General features: G+C 51.9%; 1 protein-coding gene across 5 annotated transcripts in view; it reads right to left on the bottom strand.

Annotated features, from left to right (window-relative positions):
- Positions 1-15,667, bottom strand: part of USP48 (ubiquitin specific peptidase 48) — a 30,938-nt gene extending 15,271 nt beyond the window's left edge. For all 5 annotated transcript variants that reach the window (XR_005626345.1, XM_039697425.1, XM_039697426.1 and 2 more), the window contains exons 1-12: positions 15,489-15,667; positions 14,565-14,685; positions 14,343-14,484; positions 13,109-13,236; positions 11,389-11,513; positions 10,723-10,831; positions 9,397-9,530; positions 9,147-9,229; positions 8,469-8,648; positions 5,753-5,878; positions 2,869-3,018; positions 326-526 (exon numbers count right to left, since the gene is read on the bottom strand). Coding sequence is in view for 4 of the 5 variants with exons in the window: in XM_039697425.1 (XP_039553359.1) it covers positions 326-526; positions 2,869-3,018; positions 5,753-5,878; positions 8,469-8,648; positions 9,147-9,229; positions 9,397-9,530; positions 10,723-10,831; positions 11,389-11,513; positions 13,109-13,236; positions 14,343-14,484; positions 14,565-14,685; positions 15,489-15,622 (1,633 nt within the window). In the remaining variant the exon portion in view is untranslated. The remainder of the gene's footprint in view (positions 1-325; positions 527-2,868; positions 3,019-5,752; positions 5,879-8,468; positions 8,649-9,146; positions 9,230-9,396; positions 9,531-10,722; positions 10,832-11,388; positions 11,514-13,108; positions 13,237-14,342; positions 14,485-14,564; positions 14,686-15,488) is intronic.
- Positions 15,668-15,673: the final 6 nt, after the last annotated feature.

The following is a 15,673-nucleotide window of genomic DNA, read 5'->3' as shown; positions in this document are numbered from 1 at the left end:
AAGTTTTATTTTCTAGAATCGCCTTCAAACCTTCCAAGTATTATGTTTCCTAAGCCAAGTGCCCCATTCCTCCACAGCAATTCCTCCAGGAACAGCCCTTCCCTGAGCAGAGCCCAGGGCCAAAGCAGACCCTGCAATCACCCTAAACGAATTTGGGAAATGGTAACAGAATTAAGTGGTACTAAAAAAATCCCCTGGCAATAAGGCAGCACTAAAGCCATGCACTGAAATAAAGTTAGGATGATAAAGGATGGCTCAAAACAGGGCTGGGACCAGAACAAGGCTCCAAACCACATGGCAGGAGGTGACTTGGGGAGGATGTTACCGTTGAGCCGGGGCCCTCCTCCGTATCGCCGGTAGAAGAAGTCGGCCACGTATTCCGATATCCTCTTCATCAGGGATATTTTATCAGGATGGAGTTTGCCATGGGAGCACAGGCAGGCTGTGTTATCAATAGGTTTGGGAGGAGTGGACTCATCCAGCCACTTCTGCAGCCATTCCAGAGAGATGAAGTCGTAGGGGGAACCTGGGAGGGGAGAAACCACAAAGAGAAACAAGACCATACATGTCAGCTCCAACACCAGGTGGTATTTTATAATTACTCTTAAAAATTAACAGGCAATCACTGTTGATTAAATCTCTGAGGTACAAGTTTTCAAAGGTCTGATCCAGCTACTCCCACCCCATTCTGATCTCAGTGTCACGGATTTGGAAGACAGGAGCTACATGAAACTGTAGCAGATAATTTTGATATGAAGATGTGCAGATCATTTTGGATTCAGCAACCAATATGCAACAGCTCCAAGGAGGAATGGGAGTGCTTTCAAACCTTTTGGGGATTACTGGAGAGCAGTCGAGGAAAGGGGAAGGTTTTGCTATTATCCACCAAGGGAATGATATAATATTTAAATAATGATCATGCATTACAGGCTTTTTCTACAACAGAGAAGAGTTCACTGGGGTAATTTGAAAATTAAAGGCAACAACAGCAGAGATTAAATCAGTGTTCCCCCTGTCCTTTCAGCACACAAGTTTTCAGTGTCTCTTACAATTTTAGGTGCGAAAATTCTAAAATTTACAGTACAAATGGAAACCTGCTTAGGTTTTTTGCTGAAGCAGTGCAGCAGGCTTGCCCTTGTTTGCTGAAAAAGAAATACAAAGCCCAGGTTCAGGAGCAGGTCAGTGCTTGTATGAGCAGGTTGGGGTGAAACCCCTGCATCTCAATATTGAGGCACAGAACTCTTCAGTGGATGACTGGGAAATTAGGAAGAATTCAAACCCATTCTGTGCTGCCACGAGGGCAGCTCTGAAACCGTGGGGAAACACACCCGTGAGTGACATTTATAACTGAGCAAAAATCCTTTATGTTTCCTGGGAGGGAGCAACAGAGAAGCAAGAGGAAAATACAGAAGACAGGAAGACATTGTGTCTCCAGCTTGCACTGGAGCTCTGTGAAGCCTCTTTTCCTCCACAGCCTCAATCCACGGTGTTTTCATCTTACGCAATGCCCGCCGCAGCCGTGACCTCCAGAGAATTGCATCGCTGTCAGAACCGGTTTGCTAGTTTGGGATGAAACTGCCTCCCCCAGAAAGGAGGGTTTTCTGGGGCAGGCTCCACAAAGCTGGCAGAAAACGTGTCTGCACAGCTGCAGAGAGAGCCCGGAGCTCCACAGAGATAGGACCTGGAGCAGGGCTGGAATGACGCTGCCTCCAGCTGTGCTGGAAGTGCTGTGCCCATGATGTGCCAGCAGCAGGCAGAGGGTGCCTCAGGGCAAAGTTTCAGGTCATGTCATCTCTAAATTGGGGCAGAAGAGGTTCACCTGCACTTATAAAAATAGTATTTTTTGAGATTTATTCCTCTGTCATATCAGAACTGCCGAGAGCAAACTCTTTTGTTCCTGCTGAGGAAAAGCACACTGGAACTGTGCTGCTGCTCCTTTTCATGGATGACTCAGGGCAGGTTCACCCCTCCAGCACAACTCTGATCTCACAGTGACATCTGAGTGCTGCTCAGGCTCACGAGGAGCTGTGACACCTTCCTGCTCCAGAGTTAAGGACCTGCATTCCCAAACTGGAGAGGCAGATGTTTACAGGAACAAGAGTTTGCTGTTGGGCTATTCCAATCTCATGGTAACTCTCAGCATCCAATAATAAAAGCTGAACAGTGAATTCTCTTACAGGTCACACAATTAAACCCACTTTGAAGTCTTCAATTGTAATTATTCTGTAGTTTTTAGGAGAGGCACACAGTGAAGATAAATTCCCTGGGCTGGATGGATAGAGCAAGTTTTGTGAGAGATGGGCGAGAAAAACAAGGTGGGAAATAAAACTCAGCGTGCTGAGGCAACAAGACACAAGGAGAAGGAGAAAAAGCTTAGCCCCAGTCTCCCTACAAAACTGAAACGTGGAGCAGTGAAGCACTGGCAGGGATGGATCCAGTCATCTTCTGCTGGAGGTCAGACATTCTCTTAGCCTGTTACCTGCTGATGAATCGGGCTCACCAGCTCCCAAACCTGCTGTGAGTTGGCAATTTGGGAGCAGGCAGTTATTCCGCCTCGATGATCCTAACGAGCTGAGCTGCTCACCAGGCAGAAGAAAAGAGTCACAAAGCATGAGGCTGACGGATGGGGAAGGAGCAGGAGGGAATTAGCGATGCCAGAGGCCATGAGAATGAGCAAAGAAAGGAGAAAAATAGGTTAAGGCAGGAAAAGAAGCAAGGGAAAACAAATGTAAGCATGCATGAAGCTCTCCCCTTGCAGAGGGCTGCGGGAATGCTTTCCAGCAAGGCCACAGGAGTTGGGAGTTAGTCACAAATCATTCCTAAGCTTAACAGCTCTACTACAGCAATACTCCACAATGTCTTACAGACCAGCTTCGGCGGGTAACCTTTGGTAGAGCTCCTTCACCTCCTCGTGCTTGATCTTGCCTCTGGCCACGCTCTGTTTGCGCATCTCGGCCATTTCGTTGCACCACTCCTCAAACTTGCAGTTATCCCGCTCTACCAGCTCCTGCAGAAAAGCTGGGAAAGAAAAAAAATAACAGGAATTGAAGGGAAAATGCCAGCTATGTTAATTACCATGGGTTATCTGGGGACAACAAACCTAAAAATTCCCTCCCGCAGCCTTGCTGGGCGAGGTCTTCCCCCAAGCCAAGCACGTGGACATTGCTCTCTCTGATACTGAGGGCTGCAGATGATTAAATGCAAAGTTTTGCACCCAAGAAAATAATTTACTTGGGGTTAGTTGCAATGTTAAGTGCAGCTCCTCTGTCCTTCCTCATCATTCCTGGGGGAATCAAAAGCTCTTCACCCTCTGGATACACCCGAAGCCTGTCACGACCTGCGATCCAGCATGCTGCAAACCCAAGGGCAAAGAGCCCTCAGGAGATGGGAGATTAGCCAGGGCAGATCAACAGAAAGGTGAAGGAAATGGGGATTTTTGCTGCCACTGATGGAAAAACCCCAAACAAACCAAACCTCAGCAGGGAAAAAAAGAAGATAAACTACTTCCCTCAGAGGGCTGGTGCGAGGGAGCAGTGGGGGAAGAAGCTCTGCTTATCTGAGGCCTTTTCCTATTTAGAATTATTCTGAAGAGCTAAAATAGCTGCAAAAAGGTTAATTCTTGACCAAAATATCCACCTTGGGAGAATATCCAGTATTACAAACTAACCAGGCTGACCTCCTTGAGATCAGAGCCAAGTTACGTCTCTCCACTGTCCCGGAAAAGCCGCTTTTTAACGGCATCAAAGCAAAATGCCTCAAATTTACAGTTGCATGAAACCTCCCCACAACCGCAGAGCTCGACTGCTGCCCTTCACTCCCTGTTCCCTGGCAGGATTCCACGGGAAACAAAGGCAACCGCGGGGCTGTGCAGGAATTTGGAGCTGGGTGGGGAGGTTTTTGTTCAGTTATTGTTTTGGGCAGAGGGGTAGGAGGAAAGGGAGAGTAAGAAAGCTCAGGAAACAGGCTGAAAATACAGATCTAGGCAGGAATTAGTGCTAATTCCTGAAGTTTTGTCTTGGAGGGTGTGTTTTAAACAGGGGGGGCTTGGGAAAGGTTTGGGGTGTTATTAGGGGGGAATAAGGTGTATGATTTACCCCCTCTGCAGAGATCCAAATGCCACCTCTGCTGTCCCCACCCCACAGAAAATGAGGGAAGGGGGAACACACCTCAGCACCAGGGGCCTAATTAGTATTTCTAATCAAGGAGCAGCCAAACAGGAAACATTAAACCCAGAGGCAAAGCCCCCAGGGAGTTCTGGCACCCCCATAATTCTAAAGCACAACACGAAGGCACTTGGCCCAGATTCCCACTGGGGGCTCGGAGCCTCTTTATTTTCATGTCATTTATTCCTGATGTGGCAGAGCTGAAGCAGGCACAGAGGGAACCTGACATCTGTCAGGATTATTCACCTCCTCGTGTGCTGCTGATGACATTTAAGCACACTGCTCTCCTGCACCTTCGGGATCCAAGCAGGATCACAGTGGTGAATCCCAGCAGGATGATCTCCTCCTGACCCCTTCCCAGCTGGGTAACAGCAATGTCTGAGTGGGCACACAGGAGGGACTGGCAGTTTAATGTTAATTAAGTGCTGGGAAAACCCAGGGGGTTCACTGCTCAAGACACCAAGGTGCCAGACAGCACCTTTGGGGCTCATGGCAAACAGTCAAAAATCATGGAATCCTGGAGTGGGTTGGGAGGGACCTTGAAGATCATTTTTTTTTTCACCTAGGGACACCTTCCACTATCTCCAGCTGCTTCAAGCCCCATCCAACCTGGCCTTGGACACTTCCAGGGATCCAGGGGCAGCCACAGCTTCTCTGGGCACCCTGTGCCAGGGCCTTACCACCCTCACAGCCAGGAATTCCTTCCCAATATCCCATCTGACCCTGCCCTCTGGCAGTGGGAAGCCATTCCCTCTTGTCCTGGCACGCCATCTCTTGTCCCAATTCCCTCTCCAGCTCTCTTGGAGACCCTTAAGGCACTGAAAGGGGCTCCAAGATCTCCCTGGGGCCTTCTCCAGCTCTCCCAGCCTGGAACCACAGCAAAGGGGCTCCAGGAACTTCCTAGCCCTAAATGGGTCTTCAAGCAACATTCCACCTCCTGGCCTACCAGGGACTCACCTGGCACCTGGACTGTGAGGGGGGGGAAGAGCAGAACCCCAGGGACTCACCTGCACAGTGAGGGGTGGCTGAGAAGGACAAGCAGGGCCCAGGGACTCACCTGCACAGTGAGGGGTGGCTGAGAGGACCCCAGGACTCACCTGCACAGTGAGGGATGGCTGAGAGAGCCCCAGAACTCACCTGCACAGCGAGGGAAGGACAGGCAGGGCCCCAGGACTCACTTGCACAGTGAGGGGTGGCTGTGAGGCCCCAGGACTCACCTGCACAGCGAGGGAAGGACAGGCAGGGCCCCAGGACTCACCTGGCACCTGGACAGTGAGGGGTGGCTGAGCAGGACCCCAGGACTCACCTGGACAGTGAGGGATGGCTGTGAGGGCCCAGGACTCACCTGCACAGTGAGGGAAGGACAGGCAGGGCTCCAGGACTCACCTGCACAGCGAGGGAAGGACAGGCAGGGCCCGAGGACTCACCTGGACAGCGAGGGGGGGCTGCGAGGGCTCCAGGACTCACCTGCACAGCGAGGGAAGGACAGGCAGGGCCCCAGGACTCACCTGGACAGCGAGGGGTGGCTGTGAGGGCTCCAGGACTCACCTGCACAGCGAGGGAAGGACAGGCAGGGCCCCAGGACTCACCTGGCACCTGCACAGTGAGGGACCTCTCGCGGCTCTGCAGCCTGTACACCAGCATGTAGGCGTTGCGGGAGCAGTGCGTGCCCTTCCCGCACTTGGGCTTGCGGCTCTGCGCTTTCGACGGCTCCGCTGTGGGAACAGAAGGCACAGCCTCAGCAACATCCAGCTCCTTCCCTGATCCTCCATTAATGGCATGAGCCTGCCACCCAGCCAGCCTCCCTGTGCCAGGCATCTGTGCCAAGCACTGGGCTTGGCAAGACTCAAAATTGTATCCCAAAGAAAGCCCCAAATCTCTCCAGCCTTTCTGGGTAAATCAAAGGGACTAAATTTAGGAGCCTGTTCTGAACCTCCCTTCTCAAGAGCCTTTCTTCTCTCCCCAGTGGAACTTCTCTGAGCCAAAAGCCACTCTTGGAAAAACATCCTTTCTCCCTTTTGCCTCTTGTTCTGCTGTCCTGACTCCAAAGAAAAGAGTCAAATCCTCAGGGAAGAAAATCGTATTTACAGGTGATTGTGGATATGAAAAAACACAGCAAAGCTTTTAGGAAGCCAAGAGCCATGGAAAGGGTTGTTTTTGAGCAGCTGCTGGGGGATGTAAAGTTGTGTTGCAAGAGCTGCTGTTTCCAGATGGATTCTCAGGCAAGGAAAACACTTATCTACAGCTGCAGCTTCAAAAATCAAACCATTTAAAATAAAGAAAAAAATTAAAGCAACAACGTTCTATAAATTGAACTCTAAGTGGGCCATTGAATGATTAAGTTTCTTTCCCCCAAATTCTGAAAAAATTCACGTGCCTTCCCCCCCACACCATCCAGGGGACTTCCCAGACTCTATTTATTTGCATTTAATCCAAGAATTTTCTGAATTGTTCCCATCTGCATGGCCAAGACTCTCTCCCCCACAGACCTTCAGTTTATGTTACTGACCTTCTCCTGCTGTTACATGTATTTGTAACAAAGAAAGGCCTCAGTTTTGCCTGGAACAGGCAAATTACATCAAAACTTGATACAAATATTAAGCTCCCAGCCTTAAGAGTCTCCTAAACACACTTTACTTCTGTTCTCCAAACAGCCTTGAATTGAAATACGAGAAATAAAAACATTTACTTGCAGTTAAGCATGCGACTTTATAAAATTGAGGTCACAGCAGTTTACTTGCATCTCATTTGTGGCACTGGCTGAGTGGGGAGGGTGCACACAGAGGCTGAGCTGGCCCGGGAGCTGCTGAGGGCTCAGTTTCCCTGTGCACCGCTAGATGTCCGGCCAGCTCCAGCCTGGGCCAGCCCGAGCAGGGAGCCAAGGGGATGGGACAGAGCAGGACCATGGAATCACTAAGGCTGGAAAAGCCTCCAAGATGATCAAAGCCAGCCATTAACCCAGCACTGCCGGGCCCAGCACTAACCCATGTCCCCAAGTGCCACGTTCAGACACTTTTTGAACACCTCCAGGGATTAACCCAGCACTGCCGGGCCCAGCACTAACCCATGTCCCCAAGTACCACATTCAGACACTTTTTGAACACCTCCAGGGGTGGTGACTCTATCACTGCCCTGCAGCCTCCTCAATGCCTGACTACACCTTCCATGAAGGATTTTTCCCAATATCCAACCTAAATCTCCCCTGGCCCAGCCAGTTCCCTCTCCTCCTGTCCCCTGGGAGCAGAGCCTGACCCACCCTTCCTGTCCCCTCCTGTCAGGAGCTGTGCAGAGCCACAAGGGCCCCCCTGAGCCTCCTTTTCTCCAGGCTGAGCCCTGCCCCCCAGCTCCTTCAACTGCTCCTCAGAAGTTCTCCAGACTCTTTTCCTTGTGCTCCAGACCCTTCCTCAGCTCCACTGCCCATTTCTGGACACATTCTAGCACCTCAAGAAGCATCGTGCAGATGAGAACAAGGAAATGGATGAAGGCTCCATTACACCAAACCAAGGGAGCACTTAAATCTGCAGGGCTTTTTTTCTCTGAAGATGCTTTAAAGAAAAACAACATTCCATAAATTCTAACCACAGCAAAGCATCCTGGTGGGTAACAATTCCTGGGAATAGATTGCTTGCACTGCAAGTGAATTTCTACATAATTTCCCTGGTTTTTCCTGCTGTGAGCACCTGCACTACAGAACACTGAGTCACTACAAAATCATTTCAACTCCAAATGAGCTGCTCTTATTTATTGACTGCAGAGTAAGAAATCCACAGGTCCAGCCTCAGCCCAAGCTTTCCAAGAAATTCAGTCCAGGAACACAGTGATATGGGCAGCACACGACAAGCCAGTAAAACAGAAAAGCACCAAGGAAAAAGCTCAGAGTAAAAAGGCAGTTTTAGCTTCCAAGTTGTTATTTGGATCAAAATCTTTTTTACTGCCTCCAAGTAAAACACCTCAGTGGAAATAAAACCATAATGTGTTAAGGAAACTGAAAGCATTCTCCTTATCTGTTCCAAGGAAGTGGCACCCGCCTGTTGCTCCCTGATAGGAACCCTCTGCCTGTGTTATCAGTGTCTTATCTGCCATGTGGCAGCCAGAGAAACACTAGAGCAGCTGATCATGAGGTGTAAACACTCACACGGGGCTGAAACGAAGCAAATCTGGCTGCTATCACCAGGATTGCTGTTTCCCACGTTCCTCTGAGCCACAACAGCCCTTCTGGGGAGGAGCAGCAGGCTGCATCTGGGGACGCCCGTGCTTGTGGTAGAAAGTTATTTTAAAAGGGCACTCACAACTGAAGGGTTTTACCTAAATCTTCCTCAATTCCCAGCTGCAGTTTCTTCCCCTCCATCTTCTCGATGTCCTCGTCGTTGAACTTGTACCACTCTCCTGTCTGTGGGTCCTTCACGTGGGCGATGTAGTGCCCGGAGTAGGCACTCACTCCACGGTGGATGAGCACAGCGCTCAGCTCGTACACGTACACCCCGTCTGCAAGGCAAGCAGCACTTACACACAGCTCTGCAGCCAAAGCACTCATCCTTCCTGGCCTAAAACCCCGTGTTTTCACCAGGCACCAAAGCCTGCACTTGAACTCGCAGCGCTTCAGGACATTGCTAAGAGGGTTGTGGCTTAATAACAAGAATGTTGCTTGAAATATGGGCTTTAAACTACTCTGGACAGAAGTTTTAATCAAAAAGAGGATTCAGAGGAATCACAGAATCCCAGAATGGTTTGGGTTGGAAAGGATTTTAAAGCCCATCTTGCTCCACTTCTGTGCCGTGGGCAGAGACACTTTCCACTATCCCAGGCTGCTACAAGCCCTGTCCAACCTGGCCTTGGACACCTCCAGGGATCCAGGGGTAGCCACAGCTTCTCTGAGCAGCCTGTGCATCATCACCCTCACAGGGAGGAATTTCCTCCTAAACAGAATTAGAGATCTGCCAAGAGGCAATGAGCAAAGGTAACAAAAAACTGCCCTAAACTCACTTTTTTGCTCCATGAAAGGCTCCATGTCCAGCAGCTCTGAGAAGCCAATGTAGGTGTTCAGCTTCTTCTTGTGGCCAGTTTGTCTGTGCAGAGGCAAAGCTGAGGTTCAGGGCACGGCAACAACAGCTCCCATCCCAAAACACCTCCCCTGAACCGCCCTGAGCACCCTCGAGAGGCTCAGACACCCCACATTAAAGCAGGAAGAGCAGGGCAGTGATTCCCCAACAGCTCCCAGAGTGTTCCCACTCACCTGTCAAACACAAAGCGCATGAGCTGCAGGTTGAGGGTGCAGGGCAGGCTGAGCAGCCGGATCTTCCTCGTGGCGTTTTGCTTGCTCTGACAAGTCTCACAAAAATAACGATTGTCCCCTTCTAATTTTTCCTCCTGAGTAGTGGGAGAGGCAGAGGGAAAGGTCTTGAGAACATGTCAGCACTGAAAAGTCAATTGAGCTACTCAACAGCTGGAGAATGAGGAGCACCAAAGTTATTTTAACTATTTAAGTGTCTTCTCAGCTGCTGCCCAAATTTTCCTGAGTTAAAGACACACTAATGACTGCACTTTACAGCATGACCATAGCAGGCTACTCTCACTTTAAGGCAAATTTTAGACTGACTCAAGCCCCATTCCAAGTTCTCAGGTCTCTTACTCTTGCTCCTTGCTTGACTGAGCTGGCTTATACCAAAGAAAATAATTAAATCACCCTTTTTATGAGTTCACATGGATCCAGTTAATGTAAAGCCACATTTTAGCCTGGAAACTACAACCCTCTGCTCAGCCACCCAAAATCACCCTGCTGGAGTCACTCACTGCCTAAGCACATCCAAGGGCAGGGTTAGGCCAGAGGAAAATTCCAACCCCCCTAAAAAACGTCACAGGGTTTTTCAGTGTCAAGGAGGAGCAGACAAATGCCAAGTTCTCCAATTCAGGAATTTAATCTGTGCACCCAAACCAGGTTTTTTCACAGCAGACCTTCTAGGCAGAGCAACTGGTTTGCTGAGTGCACCAGCAAGCAAGGAGCTCAGGGAAAGGGTTCAGGTCAGTTCTGTCCTGAATAATTTGAGTGGGATCCACACGTTAGTGTGCCAGAGCTGAACTTCAGATCCAGACAAATTCTGAAGCTGAATTGAGGGCACTTGCAGCTGTTCCTGCAGCTATTCCCGGCGCTCCCTGGTACTTCTGAGAGCACATTTTTCAGCAGGGAATGTCTCCTGTTGCTATGCAGATGAGCACTGACACAGAAAACAGGGAAAGCAGCCGTTCTCCCAGTGCTATCCATGACAAAGCAGGCAGAGGCTTTTCCCTAACTTTCCTGGCAAAGTATTTTAACTAAAAATGCAACTTTAAAGTGCTTTTTAAAGCTGTAGCAGGAGCATGTGATATCACAGAGCCATTCCTTGCTCCACGCCTCAATCCTCATTTTTTGGGTCTGCAGAAAAAAACATTTTCATTTGGATGCATCTCCCTGAGCCAAGTCAGTGGCTTCACTCCGACACCGACCTCGAAGGCTGTGAATTGGAGGAAGGAACTGAAATTCCTTACTAAAAATAGCAGGACTCCAACCCCAACCAGCTCATACCTTGAGGAATTCTGTTATACAGTCTGTCAACTGCTTGTGTCCTTGGATGTTTAACTCCAGCTCGTAAAATTTAGACACCAGTTTAGATTCTCTGCCACACTGGTTGCAGCTGGGATAGGAAAGAAGACAAAAATATATCTGAGGACAGGTCAGGGCTCACACACTGGGGCTCCCAACTCTTTAGCAATATATTCCTTGAATAAAACCAGGAGAAAAAGTGAAGTCCAGGCTAAAGAGATTCACACTTCCACACCATAGAAACTCCAAGAGAAGGTTTAAACAGCTTAACAGCACCTACCAGCACCTGTCACAACTTGCATGTACCATTTTATAATTATTTTTAAGGTGAAATTCACAGCTCTGAGAACACAGGAATGAAAATACAACACCCAGGATGCTGTTTTCTGGCTGCAGGAGCTGCCACTCCATTAACTCACTTTCAGGTTTATTTGGTAAATTCTCTTTAAAGGAGTAAAAGCAGCTGGAGAACTGTCACAGCAACACCACACACACAGGAACAGGAAAGGAAAAGATAAATATTTCCCAGAAAGTGCTTCTGCTGCAGCTTAACTGCCTGCTCTGGTTGCTAGGAAGGATCTTCCCCATCTAAATCCTTCTAAAATTTTAAATATTTACAAAAAGGGTCTTCCCAAAATCATTACTTACACAGTGACATAGGCATACTCTCCACAGAACTGCTTTTGCACAATGTTCCGGACATCTGGGTTTTTCTGTTTGGACAAAGTATCTTCCAGCAGGGACATGAACAGCTTGGAAAACTCCTGGGCATCCTGAAAGAGAAAACCAAGTTCATTAACAATCCACCACAGCACAATCCCAACCCTGTCACTAATTCACTGCTAATTACCCCAAGCCCTCCACACAGGCTGGGCCGAGGCTCCGTGCACGGCATGGAAAATAAAGACCAGGCAGGAGAACTAAGGAAAACAGAGGAATTTGGCTAGAAGGAGCGTGAGGCCCTCGGTGTGGGAGCACAGCAGGAGCTGCCCTGGCTCCCTGCCAGCCCTGCTGGGGGCTTTGACTTCTGCCCTGCTCCTCCCAGGATTCTGGAAGGGATAAAAACCCTCCTGTGGAGCTTTCGAGCCCCTTGATCCTCCTTTTTGCAGCTGTCCCTGCTCAGATCAGAGGTGAGAAGAGAAATAAAAACACCCCAAAAATGAGAAGCTGCCCTATGGGTGATCCTGGTGACGCTCCAGAGCTTCCCCACACCCAGCTCAGGGCCCTTCTCTCCTGCCCTGGTTCTCCTCTTCCAAAAACAAACAGCTTTGGTCTCTCTCTCAGCTGCCCTTTGGTGTCCCTGGTCAGCTTCCTTCCTCTCCTGACCCTCCCAAGGAACATTTGCCAGTGCTCTGCTCTTGCTCCAAAACCTCCCATTACCTCTCCAAGTGGATTTCCAAGCCCTGCCCCTCTCCCAGACTCTCTCCAGCTGCAGCCCCACAGGGCCCTGCAGCACTCACCTCCCACGAGCTGCCCGGGGATCCTGGCTGGCTCCTCCTGATCCACCTCCCCCCGAGGCTCTCCTCACCCCTGGGAGGGCCCTCTCACCACCCAACCCCGGGAGGAGCAGCCCACAGAGCACCTGCAGGACCCTCAATGCAGCTCTGGCCCCATCCCATCGCTCCTGGGCCTCATCCCAAAACTCCCTTGGCTCCTCCTGATCTGCACTCATCACCTCCCAGCCTCATTCCATTGCTCCCTGGGCTGCTCCTAATATCCCTGTACTCATCCCATTGTTTCACGTCCTGATCCCATCACGCCCTGGGCTCCTCCCGTTCTCCCTGTGTCCATTCCACTGCCCCTGGGCTCCTCCTGTTCTCCCTGTCTCCATCCCACTGCCCCAGCAGGGCTCCTCCTGATCTCTGCATCATCATCCCATTGTCACATGTCCTGATCCCATCACTCCCAGGGCTCTTTCCTTGTCTCCCTGCTCTCTTCCTGATCTCCCTGGCCCCATCCCATCACTCCATGTTCTCGTTCCCTCACTCCCTGGACTCCTCCTGATCTCCTTAGCCCCATCCCATCATTCCCTGGGTTCCTCCTATCTCCCTGTCCTCATCCCACTCCTCCTTGGGACCCTCCTGATCTCCCTCTCTCCATCCCATTGCTCCCTGCTCTCCTCCTGATCTCCCTGTCCCTATCACATCACTCCTTGGACTCCTCATCTCCCTGGCCTCCTCCCATCACCCCCTGGGCACTCCTGATGTCCTGGTCCCCTCCTGATCCCCCCTGCACTCAGGCAGGGGCCCACAGCCCCACCTCCCCCTTCAGGTTTGCACCCAGAAGCCAGCCCCAGCTGGGAGCTGCCCAGTGACAGCCCAAGGGTGATTCCCAGCCTCTGGAAGTGCCAGCATCCCCTCCCACACACCTGCTGCTGCCCCGTGTCCAGCCCCAGCGCCTTGACGAAGCCCGAGGGGTCGATGTAGCGCCGCTTGCTGTTCTGCAGCAGAGCAAACAGGTACTGCAGGTGCTCACAGATGGTCTGGGGCTCATAGTCTGGGGAAAACACAAGGCACAGCAGGAATTCAGGGAGAGAAGGGATTGCTCCAAGTGTTTCACAACCACTAGAAGTGATGGGCTTGGAAGGTAGTTTGAGTTGTAGGAAAACCAAAGTGGATCACGTAGGTGATCATAGCACAAGCCAAATACAGAATAATTTAGGTCAGAAAAAACCCTCAGGATCATCAAGTCCAACTGTAAATATTTACATTCTGCAACTTTCAGATAGGAGGGTGAAGCCAGGCTCTGCTCCCAGGGAACAAGGGACAGGATGAGAGGAAATGACCTTGAATTGTACCAGGAGAGGTCTTGGGAGGATATTAGGGAAAATTCCTCCATGGAAAGGGTAGCCAGGCACTGGAACAGGCTGCTCAGGGAAGTGGTGCAGTTCCCACCTCTGGAAGTGCTCAGAAACTGTCTGGATGTGGCACCTGGCTAGATGGCTAATGCTGGGCTTGGCAGTGCTGAGGGCACGGTTGGATAATCTGATGATCTTGGAGGAGTTTTCCAACCTTAGGGATTCCATCCTGCAGTGCCCAGCATGAGCTGTGAGTGAAGGGCTCACAGAGCATGCACCAACTACCCCAAAACCCAGCTTCTTATTTACCCCAGAAGGTGAAACATCATTTACAACCATCATGAAACAGCAGCAGAGCTGAGGTGGCTGTGCTGACCCAGAGTCTTCCTGGGGAAAGCACCCAAGAGCAGAAAAACCTGGAAGCCTTAAACCTGTGTGGGCCCCAAATTTCAGCCCTGCCACAGGATAAGGGCAGCTCTGCAACAGCACAGACCAGCCCTGACCCATATATTACATCACTGGGCTGCCTTGGGAAGCAAGACCCAACCAAACCATCATTTTCAGCCAGCTCGGATCACTCTGGTCTAGGACAGCACCTGGATTAAGGCTGGTTCATTCCCAAAATCCACATGATGGCTCCCAACCAGCTCAGATCACTGATCCAGGACATCACCTGGATTAAGGCTGGTTCATTCCCAAAATCCAGATGATGACTCCAAACAATGGCTGGATCTCGCCCCATGAATTCTCCCCATGATGCCACTGCCAAGGTGGGTTTTCGGGAGGGAAGCAGCCCCACACACACCTGAGTCCTTGGGAAGGCCGTCCCCGCAGGCGCTGGGGCACAGGTAGAGCGCCTGCCGCAGCTCCAGGTTCAGGAACCACATCTGCAGGAAGGTGTTGACGTAGCACGTGGCGCCGAGGTTGGTCAGGCCCACGAAGGCGTTCTGGGGGGCAGAGAGAGGGCCAGCTCAGCTCACCTGGCGTGTCCCCAGCGTGGCCCTGGCCCCGGGGGGGTGGGGGGTACCTTCTTGCGGCGCTCGCAGTTGGGGTCGTCGATGTTGTGGAAGCTGTTCTCGTCGATCTCGCCCAGCCACGCGTGCTCCCCGATGCCCACCAGGCAGTTGGGGTTCCCCCTGCAGTTCCTCCTGGGGAGCCAGACCCCAGCTGTCACCCCCGTGTCCCCTGGGGGCTGGCAGGGTGACAGTGGGGGATATGGGGGAGCACATAATGTTGAGTGGGGTGAGGCATGGAACATCCCCCCCCAAAACCACTGGTCATGGGTGAGGAAGGAGAACCAGAAGGGGTTTTAGGAAAAAAAAAAAGGGGATCCCAGGGGCAAATACGGGACCAAAGTGAACTGCTATGTCTGGGAAGCCAGGCAGGGACAGGGCCTGCCCCAGCTCCAGGGTGAGTGCTGTACACCCAGGCAAGATGGGCTCCCTTCAGCCACAGGGATCCCCCATAAATGGGGAGCCAGGCAGACAGGGCAGGACTAGTTCTTACATCTGAGAAGCCAGGCAAAAAGAGGGGCTCCCCACAACCCCGGGGTTATCCTACAAACTGGGAGGGACAAGTAAGGAGAGGGGCTCCCCACCACCCCACGGGGGCTCCCCTATCTCTGAAGAGCCCAGCAACAACGGGTCCCCCACAACACCGGGGTGGTGCCGTGTACATGATGAGCCAGGCTGGGAGGAGGGTCTCCCACCACCCAGGGGAGCTCCCCTACATGAGAGAAGCCAGAGGGGCTCCCCACAGCCCGGCTCGGTGCCGTGTCTGAGCAGAGAGGCACAGAGGGAGCCGCCCCTCCCTGGGGAGCACACAGGCCACGGCGGCTGCCGAGGGCCCAGCCCGGGGACGGGGTCCCGCGGCGGGGAACACGGGGGAGCCCGCACCGGCCCCGCGGGACCCTCGTGGCGGGAGGGAGCAGGGGCTCGGAGCGCCGCGGTACCGGCAGGCGCCGCGCTGGCAGGGCTCCAGCCGGACGCGGTAGGCCGCCTCGATGTGCTCCTGCGCCACCTCCTCGGGCGGCACCGTCTCGGTCCAGCGCCACGCCGCCTTCTCCAGCTGCAGCCGCGGCGCCATCGCTCCCGCCGGCGCGCCGGGGCTGCCGCGGCCCGGCGCGGTGCGTGCCCC

Source organism: Passer montanus, unplaced genomic scaffold (assembly GCF_014805655.1).
Source record: "Passer montanus isolate IOZ18808 unplaced genomic scaffold, ASM1480565v1 scaffold118, whole genome shotgun sequence".
NCBI classification, from domain to species: Eukaryota; Metazoa; Chordata; class Aves; order Passeriformes; family Passeridae; genus Passer; species Passer montanus.
The sequence above is the reverse complement of the archived record's forward strand: the minus strand, read 5'-3'. Positions and strand labels throughout refer to the sequence as shown.